The 23,930-nt window shown below is 40.3% G+C and overlaps 2 protein-coding genes across 4 annotated transcripts; both read left to right on the top strand.

Moving 5' to 3' along the window:
* The first annotated feature begins 760 nt into the window (after window positions 1–760).
* LOC128457276 (APC membrane recruitment protein 1) lies at window positions 761–8,538 on the top strand. 2 transcript variants are annotated; one of them, XM_053441907.1, is made up of 2 exons: window positions 761–944; window positions 2,057–8,538. In XM_053441907.1, exon 2 carries the CDS (start codon window positions 2,165–2,167, stop codon window positions 5,219–5,221), a length of 3,057 nt encoding a protein of 1,018 aa, XP_053297882.1. In that variant the 5' UTR covers window positions 761–944; window positions 2,057–2,164; the 3' UTR covers window positions 5,222–8,538. The 2 variants fall into 2 exon arrangements, with proteins under 2 accessions (XP_053297882.1, XP_053297881.1); XM_053441906.1 differs by having other exon boundaries at window positions 761–1,149.
* Window positions 8,539–9,404: 866 nt separating this feature from the next.
* On the top strand, window positions 9,405–17,378 carry zc3h12b (zinc finger CCCH-type containing 12B). Of its 2 annotated transcripts, none has more exons than XM_053441198.1 (6): window positions 9,405–9,491; window positions 13,864–14,643; window positions 14,786–14,925; window positions 15,179–15,413; window positions 15,588–15,694; window positions 15,799–17,378. In XM_053441198.1, the coding sequence occupies exons 2-6, from the start codon at window positions 14,015–14,017 to the stop codon at window positions 17,223–17,225; spliced, it is 2,538 nt and encodes an 845-aa protein (XP_053297173.1). In that variant the 5' UTR covers window positions 9,405–9,491; window positions 13,864–14,014; the 3' UTR covers window positions 17,226–17,378. The 2 variants fall into 2 exon arrangements, with proteins under 2 accessions (XP_053297173.1, XP_053297174.1); XM_053441199.1 differs by lacking the exon at window positions 9,405–9,491 and adding an exon at window positions 9,501–10,063.
* Window positions 17,379–23,930: the final 6,552 nt, after the last annotated feature.

Here is a 23,930-nt window from a genome sequence, read left to right as displayed (position 1 = left end):
ATCGTGTGGCTAAATCCGCTAGCATCGCCACTTGCGACTCTTAGGTTTAAAACATGGTGTAGATGCCCTTGCTTTATTACGTCTGAAGAAAAGGTCACCTTTTCCTCCTGAAACTCCAGAAATGATTTGTGAATGCAACACTTCACCCACACCCCCATCTGCATAGTGGTGAATAGATAATAATTGATTTTTCATTTATCCAGTGAACTATTCCTTTAACGTGTATTTAAACATTTTAAAATAATCACAAATAAATGGCTGAATTCCTGTTGGGTTTGTGATATGGGTCCAGTCTAGATTTTATGTACGCCTGGGCATGATACATTTGCCCGATGATTTGAATGCACTTTAGCAAAACGTGCTGCAGGGGGCTGCACCTCAGGGCTATTATCGGGTCAACTGGTCAATTGGGTGTCAAATGGGAAGTAATTATTTATATAGCACTGTTCATAGCATTAAGTACAGCTCAATGTTTTTTTTAATGAAACAGAACAACAGAAGCTCACCAAACAGAACATCTAAATATTGTGTTTTCTCAGTATTAAAAATGTTAACTATATAATACACTAATTGTTATATCAGGGTTTTGGCTAGAATAAATAATACATGAATACAGTTATCAACATATCATGCATTCATTTCGTTTGATTAGAATGTGGGGATTACATTTAGAGAGAACATTTTTATAATATTTTTGAGGGGGAATAAATCCCTTATAAATGACACGCTACACACGTGTTGCGTCACTATCATGCGCCGAGAGTGTGGAGGTGTAGAGATGAAGTCGTCATCCAGCTCTTAAACATTGGGCTTCAGGCTCTTTGGGCATCATGTGAGCATCTCCTGTATAAATCCTCACGCGTGTGTGAACTGGACACACAGATCCAGAACCAGTGGATCCGACTGACCCACATCTCGGTCTCAACCTGCAGGACACGTCCCCGGTGAGTGAGTGGAGCATTAGCTGCTAACAGCTAAAAGCTAACAACTGTAGCCTTGTCTGGTCCGAGCTGCTCCGGGGCCCCGGTCCACCAGCAGCCGTAACCCAGAAGTACCACAGAGTCAAAGACCGAGCCCTGGGAGGCGGGCTGGTCCTGTACGTGCAGACACTACCAGCACCACGGTGCTAGGAGATGCTAGCTGTGGCTGGTAAGTTTGTTTACTCTCTGGCTCGGTTAGCTAACCTGATTTCGTTTGTTTGTGCTAATGGGGCTTGTAGTTCGGGGGTTTAAAGGGTGAGTTCCGTCTCAGACTTGCTCTGTTAACGTTGGTGAAGTGTTCTAAGTTTAATGTGAACGAACATTATCGATCCAGCTCTAAACCTTCATCTGTAGCACAGTCAGATCTTTAAATCACTGGTTAGACCTCAGTTTGTTTGTATCCTTCATCTGCACGTTTAGCTAAACATTAAGGTTGTATGCATTGGCTGATTCTGTCCAAACATGCAGTCTATACTTCTAAATTTTCATTAAACCAAAACGCTGCTGTTTAAAACTAAGCAGATAGATATGGGTGTATGTATAGTGGTGTGTGTAAATGCAGAAAACAAGTCAGACAACTAGGATCAAGGCATACAGATATGAATGCACTCAGCGTGTCAAGTGCAATTCTGTGTTCACCAAACTAGATCAAGCCATACAGATGTGGATATGACCCATAGGACAAGCATACACTCTGGCTCGTTTATTTGTTTCGGAACAAGACATTACAATAATGTTCCCAATCAACATTTGAGAAAAATGACCCGAGTTAGCCAAGAGGCACATTTTCATCAATAGCTACTTTGCGGGATGTCTAATAAAAAAGTTAATTATAACAATAAATGTAAATGCATTATGACTCTGTGAATAGTTTTTTACACCACAATATACATTTAGAGGAAAAAAGTAAAATAGCTTTGGCCAAAATGATGCATATGACACAAGTAGGTATATTGGACATTACAAATACCACTCCACTGTTGAATTCAGGATTAGATCCTGCTCTTTGTTTACACCATATGAATGTAGCCAATTTAAAGAGATGATTGATTTTGGTTAACTTTTTTTCAATATAGGTCTCATATCGGATGGAGAAGAAATTCACGACAATCATCCCACTGGCTGATCTTGAAAATTCAGCTACTATGCCTTCTGTTGGACTGCTTCTTTAAAAAGTGGTAGCCATGGCTTCTTGCAAGGTAGACGAGCTACCCGGGGACATCAAGGACTTTGCCACAGTCTCCGAATCACTTTTGCGATGTAGCCGCGGTGACCTCACAGAGGAGCTTCATTCAGACATGCTGAATGCTGCTGTGAAATCTCAAAAACCTGGAAAATTCCGGACTGCCCTGACGTTTTTCGGAGTGCGTAAAAATATCTGTATTTTACCCAGTTTTTTTGGAGGACGAAGTAAAAACCAGAACAAGGGCTCCTCTAAGAAAGGAATCACCAAAAGCAAAACACACGATGGGCTGAGTAAGGTGTGTCACGATGACTGTCTGAGTGGAAAGTACTGCTCAGCTGGAGACACTGAATACCATAGCCAGAGGGACTCTTCAGGAGATCTCCACACGTGCTGTCACAATGAATGTAGCCACCCCACTGCTGACCAGAAGTCACTGACTCTCGGTCGCCAGAGGAAAGGTTTGAGGAGTCTTTTTAACAGCTTTAAGCATCACAGAAACCACAGAAATGGGGGAGTGGATAAAACCGAAATGATTGCAATGTCTACTCCCCGCTGCAAGAGGGAGGTGCCTGTTGTCCATGATAACGCCAACGAGTACGTCACAGAGTGCCTGGGATCTGAACCGGATGTGCCTGATTTTGAAGATGTCATACAAGAAGTTTCCATTGGTGCTGAGTGTAGCGGTGCCGTCACGGTCGCACTAGAAAATAGTTTAGAGCAAGATAGCCCAAAGTCTGAGCTCGATTATCAGATGTGTGATGTTCAAATGGAGGAGATGGATTTGATGGCTGTGGTTTCCAGTGACTGCAAGGAGACTTCTCGGGAACACAACGAGCCTCGCCTAAATGTCCAGCAGAAGTCAGAATCTGCCTTGAAGTCCGAAGCGCCCAGTGGCTCGTCGGATCAACTAAACCTGATGTTTGGAGACGTTGCATCGTTGAAGAGCTTCGACTCACTCACAGGCTGCGGGGACATTATCGCAGATCAGGAAGACGACAGCATGTCGGAGAGCACAGTTTCTGGAGAGAGGAGCCGGAATGGAGGGAAGAGGGCCTCCTGCTATCTTACATATCAGGGTGGCGGTGAAGAAATGGCCTCACCTGAAGATTTGGATGAAGAGTGTCTTCAAGACTTCTGGGGAAATAAGGGTTTAGAAAAAATCTGCTGCGCTTGCAACGAAGACCACACGGATATGACTGAGCTGACGAGTTCTCATAATATGGACCTATTGAACAGTAACAGCGCACAGCAAGCCAGCGGCATGGACACTTCTTCATTGGCTGATGTTTTGACTCCTCAAAGTGAGCATCAAGAATCAGTTCCAACCAGTGATGAGGGCTACTATGATTCAACGACCCCAGGGCCAGAGGAAGGTCAAGAAAATGCTGACAGACTGCAGACAGACAGATTACCCAGGGACAGTTACAGCGGAGATGCCCTCTACGAACTTTTTGCACCCGATGAGAGCCTCATCAGTCCACATTATGAGAGCAAATCAAAGCTTCCCAGTTCAAAACAGTGCGTGTATTTAAGTGAGCCAGTCGACGTGACAGATTCAGTCTTTGTTCCAGACATGGATCGATTACAAATAGGCGCTGAACGGTATGAAGTTCACAATTATCATGAAAGCAGTAAATCCTCAGAGTTGACACAAAACATGGTTGGTCGGCAGGAAATCAGCTTGAACAAAGACTGTAGTTTGAATTCAAAGCTACAAGCGTCAGGCGGCAGGCACAATATAGAAGCCAATGTGTTTGATGAGAAAGACAATACACTAGTTTCAGCTGAAAAAAGAACAAAATCCATCAAAGCAGACTGTGAGCAAAGGCACAGCAGCGTATCGTTTGGCAGCACGTCTGACCCCGACTTTGAAACATTCTGTGAACCCAAAGAGCAGCATCTTGAGGAAAACAAGCCCGTGGCTCTGCCGTACAAAAGCATCAGCTCCCAGTCTCTGGATTCCATCATTGATTTGGATGATGGGCAAACTGTGTGTTTCTCACAAGCACTCGTTGACTACACAAAAAACTCTCAGATGCTGGGCAACTTGCACAACAGCGTGGATGATATGCAGACGAACACTGCCTTCACTCCAAACATGGAGGCCTTACCCACCATAGTCACGTTTGATGTAGTGGATATGCACAACGAGGGTGAGTACGACGAGCAGATTCACATGGAGCTGGAGGAGGACCTTTCATCGCCCTATCAGGACTTTGAAGAAAGCTACCTTCAAAAAGACTCTTTTGCAGAGTTCGACTATCAAATGTTAGACCTGTACGAACAGAACCTGATCAGTAACACATGGGCTGTTGCTAGTCTCCCACGGCACCTAGGCCTTACACGAGTCAGCCAGTCCATGGCTAACCCGCTGTCTCTAGACAGGAAAAGTAGATCTCTAGACACAGAGGGCCTTGAGTTGAAGATGCCTGACTCACATAGAGAGGAAAGAGATACTATTGTTTCTTGCCAGCAGACTGAAAAGGAGCCTGGAAGAGATGTGTCTGCATCAGATGTTAAAGACTGTAGCAGCATTATGGCCTTATCATGGCAAACAAGGTCAGAAGTGGCTCCAAGCCTTCCTCTGACAGACGGGGAAATTACTGAAGTACAGAGCGTTAGTCAAGCCCACGTTAAGCATAAACAATTTTCCTCTTCGTCCAGCAGGGATTTTCCTGACGGTAAAGTACAGCGTCCTTGCTCCAATGTGTCGGACAGAGCGTCCTGTGGTATAATGTCGCAGAGAACAGAGCTGTACAACAGACAGTGTCACCATCCTTTGCCATCGGACGCCTGTTTACCTCACAGCACCTTTGTTTATCCTGTAATGGTGGAGGAGTTATCAGAGGATATCGATGGTGAGCTTTTTTGTAAAACAGCCAGTAATTTGCAGTCCTACAGGCAGTGTGGTAAAAGCAGAGCAGGGGCTCATAGGGAGGGAATGCGTCGTACAGGGAGTCAGCTAAACGCAGGTGGGCCTAAAAATGAACTGGCCGCCCTCAGTAAAACCTCAGTGCCCCGTGGCCTGCATCAAACTCCCAGAGCCGACCTTTGATTGAACGGCTTTTACTCATTCCGTTAATATCCCGTGTATATGTGCCAATGAGTGCTTTTATGTTACATCCAAAGGAGTAACTGTTGCTTCATTTTTACAACTGATTCCTATTTGCAAACTGTGATAGACGGGACACCAATTTGAATTTTTACTTTGTCTGTGCCATCGTGCTGCGTCAACTACAGTGCTGTCGAGGGAAAGTCAAACGGGATTTTCTGCACTTGCAAAGTACCGGTAGTTTGCTTCACACAGATCATACCTGCAGTTGACTGCAGGATACTAGAAGGGATCATTAGTTTTTTTTGCATTTTTAAATGGTCATAGATTCATCTCATCCAACTGTTTTTAATAATACTATTAAGAGACAGTTTTTTTTTTTTTTTATATATATATATGTAGCCTCCAGGTCTGAGGCACACGTTGCTTACAAGGCTATTCATTAGCCCCGGTTTCCATAGCACAGGCAGCTGCCTCTAAACACATGTATAGTATGCGTTTGCTTTAAGTGCCAGCTGATGTTTGTGTTTACTGCTTTTTTTCATGGCATCTCTTTGCTGCATTAAGGCGTACGTTGGCTCGTCTAAATTCAATGTCATTAGCTTTTTTCTATAATTTCGAGGTAGATGTTTTTAGGAAACAAAAGAGGAGTATCACAGAAGGGAACATCTTAATTTACAGGGAGCAGTCCCTCAATCCACTATAGGCCTTCTTCATAACAGACGCTGTGGCAATTCAGAGCAGATCCCTTTTCAGACATGAACCCAGAGTTTGTCTATTACATAGTGAGCAGTGGTCACCAACCTTTTCAAGCCCAAGATCACTTTTTAATTCTTAACGTATGCTGAGATCTACCACCCGATATCTTCCAAAAAAAACACTTAGGAGGGTCATATTTATTATTTTAGCAATTCCTGTAAAAGGTTGAATGTAAGAAAGGCAGTTATGCAACTATCTATTCTTTTCACATTACTATCACTTCACATTTACAGCATCTGTTCAATGCACAATATTTAGCTTCTCAGTTCAACAATATGTTCTGCAGAGTAGCTGCTACTGTGGCACAATGTTTTTAAATAGGCGTTGTCTTGAATATTGCCATAAATATGATTATTTCCTTGTATCAAAGTAGTCCTGTGTACTCAAATAAATACTACACAGTAAGAAGCTGTGCATCGTTCACTCCTGCAACCCTTTTTAAAGGGCCCATATTGTATGAAATACATGAAAGTTACTGTTCAAGTCCAGAGGTTATGCTTTATTTCTACTACATCGGCCGACTGTCCTGCTAAAACTTGATCAGGTCAGTGTAACTTACCGTTCAGGAACATCCTATTGTAACCGACTGTAAATATTTGGCTGGTCCTATGTAGATGTATTCAAACATACCAACGTGACTTTCAGCTGCATCTAACATTGTAAATGCAAGAAATTGAGATCGGTGATAGGCCTGGTTTGTGTGTCACTCAAAGTGCAGTCAGCCAATCAGAGTAGAGGCAGGCTAAAACGGAGAGGTGTAAGATAGGGGCTCTTTAAAAAACAAATAATGGAAAGGAATTCAACAGATAAACATTAAAACTCTGTTTGTTCTTCTGTGAACCACAATATTTGTCTTTACCACAAAAGCATTTCAAAAACTTCTCGAAAAAGGTAAAATTAAAAGCACTCCAGCCTTTCACTTTCTGAATCCATTAATTTGTTCTAACAGTGCTCTGATTGTTATTGCAAGACCAGAAGATGCACCTATTCATAGATAGAGTCCCGACATGTAGTTTAGTACATAATCATGACTGTCAATTGCAATCGACAGGTCGGCGACCACTGATTACAGAGATTGCAGCAAGAGATTGTCCGGGTCAGACATGATCACAACCAAAGGAAAATGCTATGAACATTAAGGCGAGGGGTGGCGCCTATGGATGTGTTACAAGCTGAGCATTTAGGAGGCAGCACTTAACATGTGGCTCAGACGGTAGAGGTCGTCCACAAATCAGAAGGTTGGTAGTTCAATCTTCCAAAGTGTCCTTGCGCAAGATACTGAGCCCGAGATGAACCCTGACGGCTGGGCCGCCAGAGTGTATTAGACGAAGTGCAGCATTTATTAACTGTATGAATGTGTGAATTAGAGACTGTGGCTTGTAGCTCTGTTGTGGTCGTTAGGACAAATTTGCCGCGGAACTTCATGTGTGTTTTGTTTACAGCACATCGGCATCGGTTCTCGAGACATCTTCGTCTGTGTCTTCTACATGTATGGCTCCTCTTTTCATCTGGAGATATTCGTTTTCTTTTTTCCATTGTTTTGCATCCGTCGTATGTTACAAATGTCAACAACATGCCCACCTGCTCTCACTCATATTTTACCAGGGGGGCTGGTGGGAACATTTCTGGAGGAAATAACTGTATATTCTCAAATATAGTCCCTCTGGAGTGTTTAGTGCGGGTCTGAGAGCAGCTTAGTAATGGGCCAGGTGTCTCTTTAAGAATCCAACTACTTATCATCATCATTTATACCTGTGATTTTCCTACTTCGACTCGTCAAAATGTATGCCTTTTTAAAAGGCAGTTAGACAACATGCATCTTAATATCTTTGTATTTGGCGAAAACTCAAAATATCAAATAGGAAATGTACAGGTAGACTGGGATCTCATTTACATACTGAAGACAGTTTTGCAAGTCAAAGCCACCACTTGTCGAGCACATGTCCACATACATGTACTCTGTGTATGAAAGTGCTTCACATCAAGGAAACAGCTTGGAAACTTGTCTATAAAATGGTAAAATCAAAACTAGGAGAAGAAAAAGCTAACAGTAATTAGTAGTCTCTTAAGTTATTGTGCGGGTCTCAACCGTGGCTGCTGTTTTTCTTTGGCGCCGGTTTCCACCTGTTAAGGGCAAATTTCTTATTTTAAGGATTCACTCCCTTCACCTGTTACTGTAAGATAATGGAATGAAAAATCTGTTTGGTTTTGTTGAAATGTTATGCTAAAATATAAGCTGGTATTCTCACCTTGTATACTTTTCTTTTTTGTTGTGATCTAAATGTTTTGATTGGTCGGAGGTTAAATTGTCACATGATGTCGTTTTTTATGGCGTAATATTGAACAAATGTAGTTATATTCTCAACTATTTGTACACTGTAACATTGTATCTAGAATGGTTATTACAAATGGCAATATTCTCTTTTGTTTGAGTTCTCTTTTTTTTATTATGTTCTTTTTATTGTCTGAAAGTTACATCACAGGATTCTTCTGGAAAGTGTGTTAGAGTTTTGTCAGATTAGAACACTGCCTTACACGAAAATAAACATGTCAAGACAGCATTTCTGTTTTCATTTTATCTCACTTGCTCCTGCTTAGTGGCTGAAACTTGAAATTCAAAAGGGTGAATCTTTATTTTGAAACTTTGCAGAGTCAATCCCAAATAACCCAGTCTACAACATGTGTGCTGACTGAAGTTCAGCAAGGAGCTGACTTATTTTCAGACCATCAGTTTCAAAGCTTCAGATCAGGGCTGAAAAAAAGTGTTTCAGTTTTGAAGAAGGAAAACTTGATTACAAAATATTATAAACAGAGATAGGCTTTTGTTCATCTTATTAAAATGGCTACAAAACTTGATTTCAATCATACAAAACACTTTTATTAGACTCCAAGCTTTTAACTTCAGCATTCAATGCCACTTTCCAATTTTGGAACATGAGTCTAGGCAAAGCTCCTGAGGCCCCACAACCAACATAAATAGATCAGTGATGTAAACAAACAATTTACCAAAGCCTTTCTGTATGAAAGACATCAGATACATAATTTATCTAAAAATAATACATGATGGATATATTATGCTTGCAGACTTGTGTATGGGAATTATACGTTGGATTCTAGTTATTAAAGTAGGTTGAGTTATTGTGGTCTCAAATAAATTACAATTAATTTCCCAATTTAAATCCATAATGAAGTCACTTCTATCTGTGCTCCCATTGGGAATTAGTGACGAATCTGTCTTTGCTTATTTGCTAATAATCAGTGCAATCACAGACAGGTTTAATGACAATTCTCAAAGTACGTTTACAGTCCACAAAGCCTCAGCATCAACAAATCCCCGCGTTAATAAAACATCAGAGTACATGGAGGCTCCAAATGATGAAGTGTTCTGACCCTTGGTTGTTTCCTCTCGGTTTACTTGTTTCCCCTCGCGTTATCTGGCAACCCGGAGCAAACTGCGACAGCGCCAATGGCAGCAAAACACAAGCGCTGAGGCGAAGAGGATGACAGCAACAAGGTGAGCTGAGCTCCGTGCGAACTGAACGACGCGGCTGATTTACGTGCAGGTCATTGTGGAGAGTCGTGTCGCTCCGCTGCGCTTCCACCTTGCCCACCAACACGGAACCGTCGTCAACTTTTATCTCAACTTCACAGGGTTATTCCGGTTAAAAAAAGAAGATGTTAGCACGCGTTTAGCCACTAAAGCTAACCATCGTTAGCATCGGAGCCTGTAGAGCCGCTGCCATCACCACTGAGCGTTAGCTTACTTAGCTAGCCAGGCTGAGGTTTCCGTTAACTTAACCCAGCAGGGTTGCCTGTCAAGCCGGGTGTTTCGCGTTAGCTCGCAGCAACAGTTGCCACTATGATAGCCACTGTCCAGCCGTGTGCTAACAACAAGAAGTGTTTGTGCAGTTTCAGTGTTGACTCTCCAGCCAACTGGTGTGTAACGTTAGATTAGCCGGTTAGCGGGTGCTAACCGTTATCCGGGGCCTAAGGGCATTAAAGCAGTCGGCTCTAATCAAATTCAACCACAAAGCTGACGTCGTTTGCCTCGGTTAATTGTTATCGTGTTATTCCACACAGAGGATTGTAAGTATGAAATCTCTTTTTCAACCTTCCTCCATTTCATCCCTCTCAACTCAGGATGATGTTGCTAATGATACCCAGCTCTCCACTTTGATTTGGATCGACGTGCACTGCTCATGAATGTAATATCAAAACATCCGTTCAGGAGGCTTTTCCTATGGTCACTGTCATTTTAATCCAAATCTCTGTCTTTAATTGGTTGTAGATTGCTGTTCGGGGAAGTAAAGCTGTCATTAATCATTTGCACTTTTAGTGTGAATGTTTCCCACTCATTAGAACATAACCAGCTGGATTAAATCAATTGAAAGCTTAAAAAGCCCTACATTTATTATTAGAAAAACTCATCAATAAAGCAAAGTTGATCAGAACTTTATGACCTATGATACAAAGATGGGAATGCGTTACTTCAGTCATACAGATAAGTAATGATCCTGGTTTTTATTTTCTAAAGGGGGGATTTGTTTTTGAACCTAAAGAGATGTGAATAACATCAACACTCAAACAACACTTGATAAATGTGAGTGAAAACTTGACGTTGCTGTATCCATGGCAAGTGATGAGTGACAGCCAACCGCTAAGATATAAACTGCAAATCACACACAAAATGTATACTTCTGTTCATGTTGAGCAACAGGTTATATAATTGGCTTTTTATCACTGAGACGGATCATTTTTTCCACCGCTTCAACACTTATCACTGAGACATCTGTCTTCTGGCGTCATACGTGGGATTTTGCTGTGTGTGTGCGTGCGCTCATCTTTTCATGTGCAAGATGAGCAGTTAACATATCCTCCATTGTAAAAGGAGATATGTCACTCCTCCAATGATTATAAAGTGAGATGGCAGTATTCTCATCGGATCAATGCTCCAAATGACATTACGTCACATTGTTTTTCTTTGTTCCATATCACGAATGACCATTTACTGTGTCCTTCCCTTGGTTATCGGATAATTTAGGATCTATATATCCTTGGTTGTTCATAGCCCAGTGATCAGGTGTTGAAGTGATTGAAGGATGCGGAAAGTACATGTTAATGATCAGTTTTTCATCCTAGCCATAATGACTTCCCTCTGTGTAACGTGTTGGTGGTGCTGATATCACAGCAACAATCACATGGCCTTCTGTATAACTGCTTTGTCATTTTCAAGATAACAAGAGGATTTTACGATATCTAAGGACCCAAGCAATAAATGCAATGAGAGCTGACCATATTCCTGTTCCATACTGCATGTAATGTATGGTCAGCAATGTAGAAGATGGCTTAAGGGACCTGCTTCACTTGTTGCTATGAAACAGGACTACATGAGTCTGTGCATACGTGCAGAGATAGTCTGGAGGCCTTGCTGAGTCTAAGCCTATGAATCTGGAGGTGGAAGGGATATGACTGGAAGAGCTCTGCTTCCTTTACCATGTACGGATTGTGGTCATGAAATGTGGTAGATGACAGTGGGCTGTGTGACATTTTGTCACATCAAAAATTATCCCCAACATCCCTTCAGGGATTTGTTTTAAGTGTTAAATCCTTATTTTGCTCTCATCGTAATCATACTAATTGTTCTGTAGTCTGACACAATGTCCCCCTGCTGCTGTATATTTTGATTGCCATAAATTGACCCTCAAAATATCTGTCATGCTTTATGTCAGTGGCTGTTGCGGTTTGTTGAGAGTATTTGGTGTTTCTTTGCAACAATGCTGAAAGTAGAAGTCTCACACCAATTCATGATTTATATACATGTAGAAATCCAGTTTGATTTTTTTTTTTTTTGCTATGATCAGATCTGATAGACGTCTACGTAATATAATGTTTTATTGAAAAATTTGCTGCCTCAAGAGTTTGAGTGTAGAGTTGTAATGTAGCCGTAAGTGTTCTGCATTTACTGGCTGCCTGAAGAGAGATGATGAGCTGTGTTTGTGTTAGTCGTGACTGGTAAAAAGGAGTTAGCTGATGACAAGGCTGTGTTGCTAAGCAACGCACATCATGGGCTGCGCCTCTTGAAGCTCGATGCAGGCTGTATTCTACACTCTGCAAGACTGGGGGGGAAGTACTGTCGCATTTCGTGAATGCACCGGTTAATAAAATAATTCTGGTTATATTTTTTAAAAAGCACACTTGTAGCTATTAACAGGGTTGCATGGTTTATGCTGCCCCCAACCCACTCTGTTCAAATTGAGACTGTGTATCAAGTTGCCTTATGTGATACATGGGGATACACTGTTCAGCCCACACTTAGTGTGTCTGGCTGGCTTGGATGTTTCTTGTAGGCAATATCGCTTTTTTGCTCATAGAGGCGAGGGTAGTCTTGCAGTACCTAACCCATTTTGTGCAGGAAGACAGGTATTCATTTTGTGAATAATAAGCCTGAGAGACAGGCATGTCATTGGAAACTGTTGCATCTGAATTTTCCATGTAACACCTGTAGAAGAGCCCAATCACACTGTTTTTTTAAATGTGTCTATTGTGAATAAATGCAATAGTTTATGTAATATGCACAACACAAAACAGAAAAATAAGAACCTATGAAAGTTATGGAGTGGAGGAAATGTTTTAATGTTGTGAACTTTCACATTTCTATTTCCAGCCTTCTGGGTAGCTTTCTCCGTACACAATATCCAGGGGAAACAAGTTACCAGTTTAGTTACACCTGAAGTACATAATTGGTTTCAAAATAACAAGGATCAATAGGTTGGTTGCAATGAGTCAGATTAGGAGGGACAGTCTGACAAAATGTGTAGCCTGCAGGCTTGGCAGGCATCGCAAAACTGCATACCAAACATCGAATCAAATTTGTCAAGGTGTTTGAGAACCACAAACACTAACACACAGTCAGAAAGAGAGAATGTGCATGTGTTTTAAATCAGATAAGCCCATTTCCTGCACCGTTGTTTAAAATGAATTTTAATTAATTTAGGCCGGTGACTTTTTATGTTCCATCTTTCTGAATGAAAGATAGATAGATAGATAGATAGATAGATAGATTACTTTATTCATCCCCGAAGAGAAATTAAATCGTCATAGCAGCCGGTATATTTGAATACAATAAAATACAATACAATAGAATAAAATAAAATAAAAAATATCAGAACAGAAGCACAAGATAAATAGGTAGATAAGTTGCACTGGCAAGATGATGGTAATAGTACTGATGATATGATGGTAATGTTATTGTTAGACAGTGATATAATATGATATGATATATAGTAGAGGTATAAATATAAGTATTTGACTATACAATAGATAATATAATATACTATGAGTGTAAGAATATGTAGACAGTGTGCAAAAGACAATATTATTGTATAAATGATATATAATATCAATATGGTTTATATTAACACATATCACATATGATGTGAAGTAAGTGTTCCAGTATATGGAGCGGAGTGTTGTACAGGGTACACAGTGCAAGGAGACAGGTATATTTAGTGCAGTTCTGTGATGGTGGCTCTGACAGAGGTAGATGAGTTGTACTGATTCTTACTCCAGAGAACAGTGTTTCCCATGGATGGAGAATAATTTGATCTACCACAATTAAGATGGGGAGTTGAGAGAGCTGAGGAGTTGTTGGCACATTTTAAAGAGTATAGATTTCTCAAGCCAATGAACAATTGCACAGGAATGTATCATTGAGGCACTAATATCTGCCATGGAGATGTTATTAATGCAACAATTTAATTTGTACAATTTCTTTTAGATGAGTCAACAAAATTAATGTATGGGAACAGAGGCTAAGAGCTTCTTTCAAAATAGTTTTGGGCTGTAAGTAAATCCCTAACTGATATTGTGTTTTTGCTCTCTTTCAGGACCACATAGTTTGATTAAGCCTGCTCACGAGTGTGTGTTGCTTTCCACAAACACCCTGTAGTGCTACAGTCCAGCACTGAGTATGATTCCGTGGTTGCAGTGGAGGTGAGGAAGCATGGGGTGGAAATCTGAGGTGTCAAGACAAACGTGATGACAGCATGGTCCATGTTGGAGAAACTCAAAATGGAAAAACGCCCATGCAGGGAGGAGAATATTGACTCAAGCGAGGCTCAGCATTCCACTGACGAGTCTGAGGATGGAAGCAGCTCGGAGAGTGAGTCGGAAGAGCGGCAGCGTCAGAGGGTTCAGGTGAACAACAGCAGCTGCAAAAAGCGTGAGCCTTTGGCTGTCGCAAAACCCCATCGACAGCTATGTCGATCTCCATGCCTCGACCGACCCAGTTTTTCCCAGTGTAGCACGGTACAAGATCGTGAGGATGAGACCAGCACAAGATCTGGGATTAAGGCTGCCAGCAACAGGGAATACCAGACGAAGATGGAATTTGCTCTGAAGTTGGGATATTCAGGAGAGCAGGTGGAGACTGTGCTCAACAAGTTGGGGGCTGCAGCTTTAATTAACGATGTTCTTGCTGAGTTAGTAAGGCTTGGAAACAAAGTGGAGCCTGAGATTCAACCTTGCAGCAGTACAGCCACACTGACATCACGGTCCCCGGGTGTTAAAGAGGTCGCTAGTCCAGAAGTGTCAGTGGAAGAGGAATCTGTGGATATCATCGATAACCTCAGGCCCATCGTCGTGGATGGCTCGAATGTGGCAATGAGGTAAGACACTACCAAATATACACTACTTATTAATTGATCTGTGATTTGTACAAAGTGGTTTTATGTTCTGAAACATTTTCCACTTATGAATACCCATTTTAATGAGATTTAAATAGTCCTAACATATTGTTTTGACTTCTAGCCATGGCAACAAAGAGGTATTCTCTTGTCGTGGTATTCAACTTGCTGTTGAGTGGTTTCGGGAGAAAGGGCACAAAGACATCACTGTGTTTGTCCCAGCCTGGAGAAAGGAACAGTCAAGGCCCGACGCCCTCATCACAGGTAGTAAAGCTGTTTGTAGGTCATAGTGCTGAATTGTAGTTGATATATGTGAACATATTTATGTTTATGTTTTTGCATTTGGCCTACATGTTAAAAGACTAATATTGAATTTCCGTTAGTGACTGAAGCATGAATTTGGGATGTGGTTATGGTTAGCAAGGAGTTTGTGCTGGTAAACTCCCTACTCTGTATTGACAAAACATTATTAATTGTTTTATTGCCATCCATAATACATATAAAACGTGTCTTTCAGATCAAGAAATATTACGCAAGCTGGAAAAAGAGAAGGTCTTGGTTTTTACTCCATCTCGGAGAGTTCAAGGCAGAAGGGTGGTGTGCTATGATGATCGCTTCATAGTGAAGCTGGCTTATGATTCTGATGGAATTATTGTGTCGAATGACAACTACAGAGACTTGCAAAATGAGAAGCCAGAGTGGAAGAAGTACATAGAAGAGCGTCTCCTAATGTACTCGTTTGTCAACGACAAGTAAGAAACTATGATGCTTTCTATTATCATTGAAAACATCTTAAGAGATGTAATATTTTGCTTAATCTACTTATCGATCATATTATGACAATTGCTAATTGCTCCTTACTGACCAAATAAACGGGATACTAGAGTAATAAAGTTGACATTTAAATACATACTCTTTTTTAACAGGTTTATGCCGCCTGATGATCCACTTGGAAGACATGGCCCAAGCCTCGAAAATTTCCTCCGCAAGCGTCCTGTTGTTCCCGAGCACAAAAAACAACCCTGCCCCTATGGTAAGTTCCAAACGTCTTTTCAAAGCAATATCTGCTTAATGTTGCATTTTTGGCAGTTTAATTTGAATATTTCATTGACTTTATCTTCTCTTTCTATGACCAAGGAAAAAAGTGCACATATGGACATAAGTGCAAGTACTATCATCCAGAGCGCGTCAACCAGCCACAGCGGTCAGTTGCTGACGAACTACGGGCCTTTGCTAAATTGTCTGCAGTGAAGACGATGAGTGAGGGGGCTTTAGCTAAATGTGGTACTGGTCCGGCAGCTGCAAAGGGGGACAGCCACACTGAGGCAAAACGTGTGGCCCCTAAACGTCAGTCTGACCCCAGTATCCGTCCAGTGGCCTGTGAACCTCTAGAGGCACTGTCCGTCATTAGGAAGTCTGAGACGAATTCAGTGCCTTCCCTTGTGTCTGCCCTCAGTGTGCCCACCATGCAGCCTGCCAAGAGCCACGCAGCCGGGGCCTTGAACACACGATCAGCCAGCAGCCCAGTGCCGGGTTCCTTGCAGTTCTCACACAGTTCTCTGGAGCACATGTCTAGTGTACAGTACCCTCCTATTTTAGTTACTAATAGCCATGGCGCCTCTGTAACATACGGTGATCAGTTCCCTAAGTATGACTCAGTTAGCGACCATGGATATTATTCACTGCACAGTGATTTCTCAAACATAAGCATGAGCAGCATGCACAATGTTGACAGTTTCTGTAGCATGGAGCACGAGCATGGTGTATATCAGAGAAATCCAAGCCACTGCCCCGAATCCTGCCTCAGCCATTCAAACAGCGACTCATTCTCCTCCTACGGGGACCTGTACCCAAGCTCTGTGGACAGTAGCTTAGAGGAGAGCATGAAGGGGCAGCAGCAGTCTCCTGCACAGAGTCGCATGCATTCGTTCTCCCATGGGTTTCGCCATGAGGCGCTGACCAGGGTGCAGAGTTACGGACCAGAGGAACCTAAGCAGGGCCCCCGTAAGCAGCCTGGATCTCATCTAGCGCTACATCTCCAGCATGCTTCAGTCGGCGCCAGGTCCAGCTGCCCTGGAGACTATCCCCTCACTCAGAATATCCTACCACCTCTGTCCTCACAGCCCACACGGTCTCTCGGTATGACTCGTATGGATAGTATATCAGATTCAAGGCTGTACGATAGTAACCCAATGAGACAGCGGCGACCTCCACTGTGTCGTGAGCAGCATGCAAGCTGGGACCCTCTGCCTTGTAGTAATGAGTCTTATGGATATCATTCATATCCACTGAGTAACAGCCTGATGCCGTGTTGCGAGCGGGTGATGGTCCGCAGCATGCCAGACAAAATGGAACAAATCTGGAACTCGCCATGGGACACCCCATCTGCAGCTGAACACCATGATCGGTATGTGATCCCAGACCACCAGTATCAAACATATCGGAACCTTTGTAACATCTTTCCCGCTTACGTAGTTCACACAGTAATGGAGAAGAACCCTCATTTGACAGACCCACAACAACTTGCTGCTGTTATCGTTACAAAACTGAGGTCATGCCACTGAGCAGTTCACCACATGAAACACTCAAAAGTGCTGTGATGAGGGAAAGTAGGAATTTTAATAGCGAAGATAGGCACTTGTTCAAGGTTGCTGCATGTGCAAAATATCCCCTCAGGAGATTAGTAAAGTTTTTTAATGTCTGACGGGAAATCTGGTGATCACATTTCACATCACTAAGATGACAGATGTAATAAGCATAGAGGAAGATTGTCTGATAAATGTAAGTTGAATTTTGAGATTTGTTTCATAAACGAAGTTGATCGAGTGATCTACCTTATTAGAAATATTGTTCATAACACATTCATACAATCTGAGCAGGAGCTGCATAGCAACTTCCCACCATATTCATGATTAACTTAAGCTTCAGTCATTATCGTCTGCTAACATTTAACAGGACTTTTAATGTCCTTCAGATCAGTTGATCTTCAGTTGATTACATTGTAAATAAAATTGTGTGGAGCCCCCAAAGTGTTTAATATTTAATAACTAATTTCATGAATAAATAGTGTAAGAAACAGTACTAATGTAGCTAGCTAGTGTAATACTGAAGTTTGTCCTTTTGTGAGTTAGTGTGAACTAAGTTGATCAGTAAACAGCTTTGCTACATGGCAGCACAGTCCAGATGGGAAGTAATAACTTAGCATTGTCTCCCATATTTGCCTTATTAAATCTGACATGGAAAGTACATTGACATTTGTACACATGTACTTTTTTGAAGATCTTGTTCAGGCCCTGTGAATGTGTTATGAAAGGAATCTAAAGTGTTTCTGGTGCAGTGGAACTATAAATAACATAGCTTAGGTCTGCCTCTGCTGTAAATAACTCTTTTCTTTTTGTGTCTTTATTTTGAAGAGAAGTAAAAAGGAGGTGGGCACATAACCTCACAGCATGACCTATGACATTTAATGGCCTTATATCTGAATGACCTCACGCTTTAGTCATTGTCTGATTGGTTTCGATGGAAATAGAAGTCGTTGAAGCCTCCTATACTTTCAAATGTAAAAGCACTATCTCAGTATCTAAAGAGATATATTTTCTCAGCCTCACATAACAAAGGTACTATTTTGGTAGATTGACAGTGCACAAAAACGAGCCAAAAAAGAGATTTGACTTGTATACATGTGCACATATTTATGTACATAGAATCACACAAAAGCCATTGTCTCAACGTCATGTATAAGCTGCTAAATAATGCCAAAAAAAGAATTTATATAGCATTAGCGTTCTACATAACTTAACATTTTGGGTAACAGGATAGACTGGATTATAGTATAAACTAACATCTGTGCTTGGATCATTTCCTATAGTGTATAGTAAAACTTTTTATTGGATGCGACATCCCGGATTTTTCTATTTATATATTCGTCCAATATTCTGTGCTGGTTCATTTCAATGTGAAAATATTCACTTTATCTCAGTTGCTCTAAGTGACTCCTTCAAGTTGACAGTTGAGAAGTTAGTTTTTAGAAACAGGTTAACTTTTCAAATAGTAATTTTACATGCACTTAAGTGGTTTGATGATTTCCAGCCTTTGTCTCTTTCTGACATGAAAAATGAGAAACCTGGTTATTATATCAGTTTAAGACATAAAGAGAAACGTTGCTATAGATTTGATAGATTTTGTTTTAGTTTGTGCTTGACAGAGATCCAGGATGAGGAACATGTCATTACTCTGGCAGTAATGAAAGGAAAATTGTAATCGTTACTTGTTCAGAATAATTCCATCCAAAGTCCGTTTTATACTTTCGACAGGCACTCAACAAAACAACCTGCTGTCCTATGACATATTCTATTATATAACATATTAAATACGCTTGAGAGTTTGACAGTGTGGAGGAGAGAGGGGGCAAAACTGCTTTCTGATAAAACTGCATGTTGTCAGATTTGAAAGAAATACATTAGCAGTGCATCTGATCGAATGCCCAATATCATCCCTTAACCTGATTCAACCTGTTTCTCATGTGCATGTCTAAAACTTATGAAATACACAGGGCTGTGATGAGACTTAGGGACAAATTTCTTTATAGAGAAGGAAGCAGTGTTTACATCACAGTTCAAATGTTTGCACAAGTAATTCGGAAAAAACAGACTGAAAATGCACCTGATACTTTTATCTGATAAAATGATAAAAAGCAGTTGGGCCTTGGAATGAGTTAAATTATTAGATTCATTTTGTGATACATTTACTGTATCTTATTTTGTTTGGGGGGGGGGGGGGGGGTTGGCTGAGAAACCAGGCATACAGTATGCATCATACATGCAACCAGTCTCCAGGGAAAGGATCGTGGAAGGGTTGGGATGTGCCTTGCAGCACATTGCTCTCAGGATGCTTTCAGTTTTCTAATTATCAATCTTTTCCTGCCAAAAACCAGTGGTTATAGGCAAGAGTCTCCTCCGGTTGAGTGAAGATCTATTTTGTGAAAATCCTACATGTAACATGTAGTACCTTTTAAAACATATAAACAGTTTTGTACAGTTGTACGTGGAGATGGCATTGCAAAACTTTGTACTTTTTTGTGTTTATGCTTGTTATGCACCATGAGAACTAGAAATCTGGGCTAATAGGTCGGCTTTACATGATGGAGCTTTGGTCAGATGAAGTGACGTTTGTCCATAAGTGTGCAAGAAACATTCAGCCCTACAACTGCAGAGAAGTTGTAACAAGTAAAGACGACCCTAATAGCAAGAGAATGCCTGGGAGGGCATTTAAAGGGAAATGCCACTTAATTTCAGGATTCAGGTATGGTACCTCTAGTACTTCATGCATGACTTGGCATTACAAATTTACAGTATCGCATGGGGTACCCTTGTCTTAAAGACTCCATTGTGAGTTGGATAAAAATGACAAGGGGACAGTTTATTGTTTTGGTGTTTTTATTATCTTAAGAAATATTTGAAAACACAGGAAAGTGATGCTGATTTAAAAAACGGAACGTTTGGCACCCGAATTTGTTTTGATGACGTCACAGACCTGTCAATTTATTATGTGATTTAGGAAAGTGTTAGTGATTAAAAAAAAAAAAAAATTGTTTGAGAATTTTTAAACTGAGTGGTATTACTCTTTAACAGGGCTAATTGTGTGAGCCTGACTTTTGTCTGATTGGTGGTGCTTCAAAAATATATATTTCTTTACAATGTTTAGGTACAACCTTGGTATATTAGCTGATATAAAGAAAAAAATTTGAATGTGTTTTTGCCCAAATGAATTTTGGGCTTTGCTGACTTTGTTTTTTCATGAAAAAGATGGGGCCACTTGGGGCCGGCTGTCTTTTCATGAGAAGGTGAAACAAACTGCCTAAATGTTTCTTCATGTGAAACAATCAGATTGCAAGGCTGCTGTCAAGGTTGTTTCTGGCATTTGGCTCAAAGTTTGCGGGCCTTCCTTTCCTTGAGATCGTTGAATTGTCATAGATTACAAAAAGAAATGAGCAAAAATAATTAAGTAATCTGCCACTGATTGAAATGGTTTTCTGGTGGTAGTGAAATCCTTGTTTAACCTAAACACTGGAAGAGTCAGTCGCCCAGATGATCTAAGAGCACATTTACTTTGTGTGTTAAGGAATTTGGAATTATAATGAAGGTCACAAGAAACAAAAACCTAAAAAAATGTAATTACCAGGGTTTTATCGTAGTGGTTTTGTTCATTGAAAAAATTATAGATTTGATTTATTTTTTGCTATGAACTGATCAGTTTTGACAGTAAGTGGTGTTCTGACATGTGTGCCAAATAATGAATCTAGTTTTTACTAAAGATTCCTAAGCCACATGAAATATAAAATTAAATTTGGCTGGATATTGTTATGTTTTTAAACCGTAATAACAGTATCGATGTTAACTGTTCTAAATTTTCAAACACTAAAATTTTAAACATTTCGTCCAGATAAAGAAAATGTAGGACTTAAATTGTTTCTGATATTTCATATATTTAAATGTCCCTGTACCTCAGACTACTTTCCAGAAATAATCTGTTTTCACTGGGCCATTGACCTCTTTTAATCTAAAAGTAAAACCTTTACTATCACATCTAAAGTCTCAACAAAACAATCCAGTATGTTACTGCTTTACACTTACAGGCCAGAATGTGGCTCCCTGTCCCCACCCTCCCTTTGAAAGTTCCGCAAACAACTAAGCCACAAATGTCCAGAATTGACTTTTGCTTGTTGATACAAATTGTATCTATACCTTGAATGTAAAAAAAATATGAAATGTATAATATGAAAATAGTTTTATTTAAATAAAGGGGAAAACAATCAATGCCATAATGTTTGTGACACTGTGTGTCACTGGGAGTAGCCCATTGGTATGTACTAACTCTTACCGGGTACAGTAGTTAATATACAGGGACATTTACCTGCTACCTACCAGTGCACAGATACCCTGTGTGCAGCAGTAAGCATCATGTCCTCTCTGTACATAGTCACACAAGTGTGTGTATATACATATATATATAGAAAGCGAGTTGTAAATGTAACAGTTACTTCAGTTGTTCAGATACCTAAATCATTTCTGTGTTGTACCCTGTGCACCTTGGACAAGTGCATCTAGTTCCTCTTAGCTGACGTCTCTGCTTTATGCTATTTTAATCAGAATTTCAATATTTTTGAATATATTTTGCCTATAATTAACATGCCAAAGTTTTTCTTGGGTGGCTTTGTCAAATGCAAATTTTTACATTTCAATTCACGGGTTGTCATGCAATGACTTATATAATACGAAGGACAAAAATATTTATTTACGATGTACTATAAACTAAGAGTAAATTAACACCAAACACAAATCTGTGTCTAGTCTGACATTTGAAAAACGGTTAAAAGAATAATAAACACTTCAATCTGTGATTGGCGGATTGTTATTTGCCAAATGAAGTCACCAGCATGAAGCAGATGAGTGTATCACAGGCAGCCTGATGCTGGCTGTTAAATTCAATGTCAGTTTCTACTCAGATTTATGTTTCATGTTCCATGTTCTTTCAAGATACTGATCCTTTTCACCTTTTCAGACCTAAATTCATTGAAGTGTTTGGCAGTTGATTTAATGACTAACCCTGTATGTTGGCAGAGCAAAGCTGTGTTGAAATGTGATTAATATTGAGTTATTCACCAATTGTAAGTTAACGATTTTTGGTGTCTGAGGCCATTTAGGTTTTGCGACTGCTATTTCCTACACAAATAACATTACTTTAAGAAGAGAATCAGTTGTTAATGGCTAAGATCAAGACCAAAGTGATAATTGGAACAAACACAAACAGGTAATTTAGTGTATAACAGTATAGTTCACAAATTGAATAGTTGGTGCAGTAAATGCTTTGACAGAGGCGCACACATTTTAACACTGACTGTACATATAAACAGTGTAATACTCAGGTTACAGACATTTTAAATCACTTGGTTGTTTTCTAGTTCTGAGAAAGGGACGGGTTACCTTGCTGAAGTTGTGTTGGTCTCCTACAGACTGTGTGTGTCTGCAATGTGAAAAGGGAAATATAAAAAGCTAGTTTTTTTTGTGTTGTGATGATCTGCAGTATTGTAATCCACATTAACTGGAGGAAATTGCTTTTATAGACCAAAATATAAGGATAGATTATTTGGGTCTGTGGGCTCAAACAAAATGTAAGTCTTAATGACAAAATGTGTTTCTCCCAATAAATAAAGAAAAACTGTTCAACCTGTGTTTTATACATTGTTTTTATTTCTAGGGACACAAGATACCAGGTGTAACAGAAACACAATCTAAGATGTGTGGGGCAAGTTCAGTTTTCCATGTTACCAAAGAAGAGCATCACACATTGAAAATAGTTTTGTGTGTGGTCTGAAGAAATGTGAGAAAATATCTTGTAATATGTGTAGTTATTATTCTTCAGTTACTGGGAATCAAACCTATTCAATAACTATAACACATCTTAAATTCTTTATTTAAGTCAGTTAAACAGTAACATGCCTTCCCCATGATAGTTGACATGGTTGTTTATTGAATAGTGTCCATCTATTTTAAGAAGGTAGATCGATAAGGAGCAACGTAGATCATTAACGACATGAGTGTTTTCTTCCTTCTCAGTCCTATTTTTGTGGATTTAAAGAAGAGTGGATATTTCCAGACCCCCCTTTATATGTACAACTGCTGTGGCTCCATCTGCTGGTTAAACGGTGTCACAGCTCAGTGCATCTGTCATTGAACTTATGATTTCATGAGTGGAAGTGATACTAAAACGCCCTGTTACATTTTATAACTAGCACATTAAAGCATTCTACGTGTATGATGCTGACATGTACCACATCATAAGGGGAGCGCTGTACCCTACACGTCTGTTAGGATAAAATGAAATGTTAACACGAACATGTCTTCAAAGTTTAAACAACTTTTAAAAAAGGCGTAGTGTTCAAATCAGATTCCTAAAGCCCAGAATGCTGTAGCTGGAGATGACACTGAATTCCAGATGACCTCCTTTTGCAACACATAATCTTAACTGTTAAAATGTTAAATATGACATTTAACATTTTTGAACACCACATAGACACTATGCAGCCCTGCAAAAAAAACAACCTCATTCAGTGAGTTGAGATTCCTTGAGGTCGTCCTGCCCTGTGAGTGAAGAGATGAGTCATCATACAAGTGCAATGAAATCTCTGATGCTTTAATACTCCCAGAGAGAGCACAGCACAGTGAGTCTCCAGGGACTCCTTCATCTAATGATCATTAAACTTTAGTTGT

This window comes from Pleuronectes platessa, chromosome 15 (assembly GCF_947347685.1).
Source record: "Pleuronectes platessa chromosome 15, fPlePla1.1, whole genome shotgun sequence".
NCBI classification, from domain to species: Eukaryota; Metazoa; Chordata; class Actinopteri; order Pleuronectiformes; family Pleuronectidae; genus Pleuronectes; species Pleuronectes platessa.
Note: the sequence above shows the minus strand (reverse complement) of the source record. Positions and strands in the feature narration are given on the sequence as shown.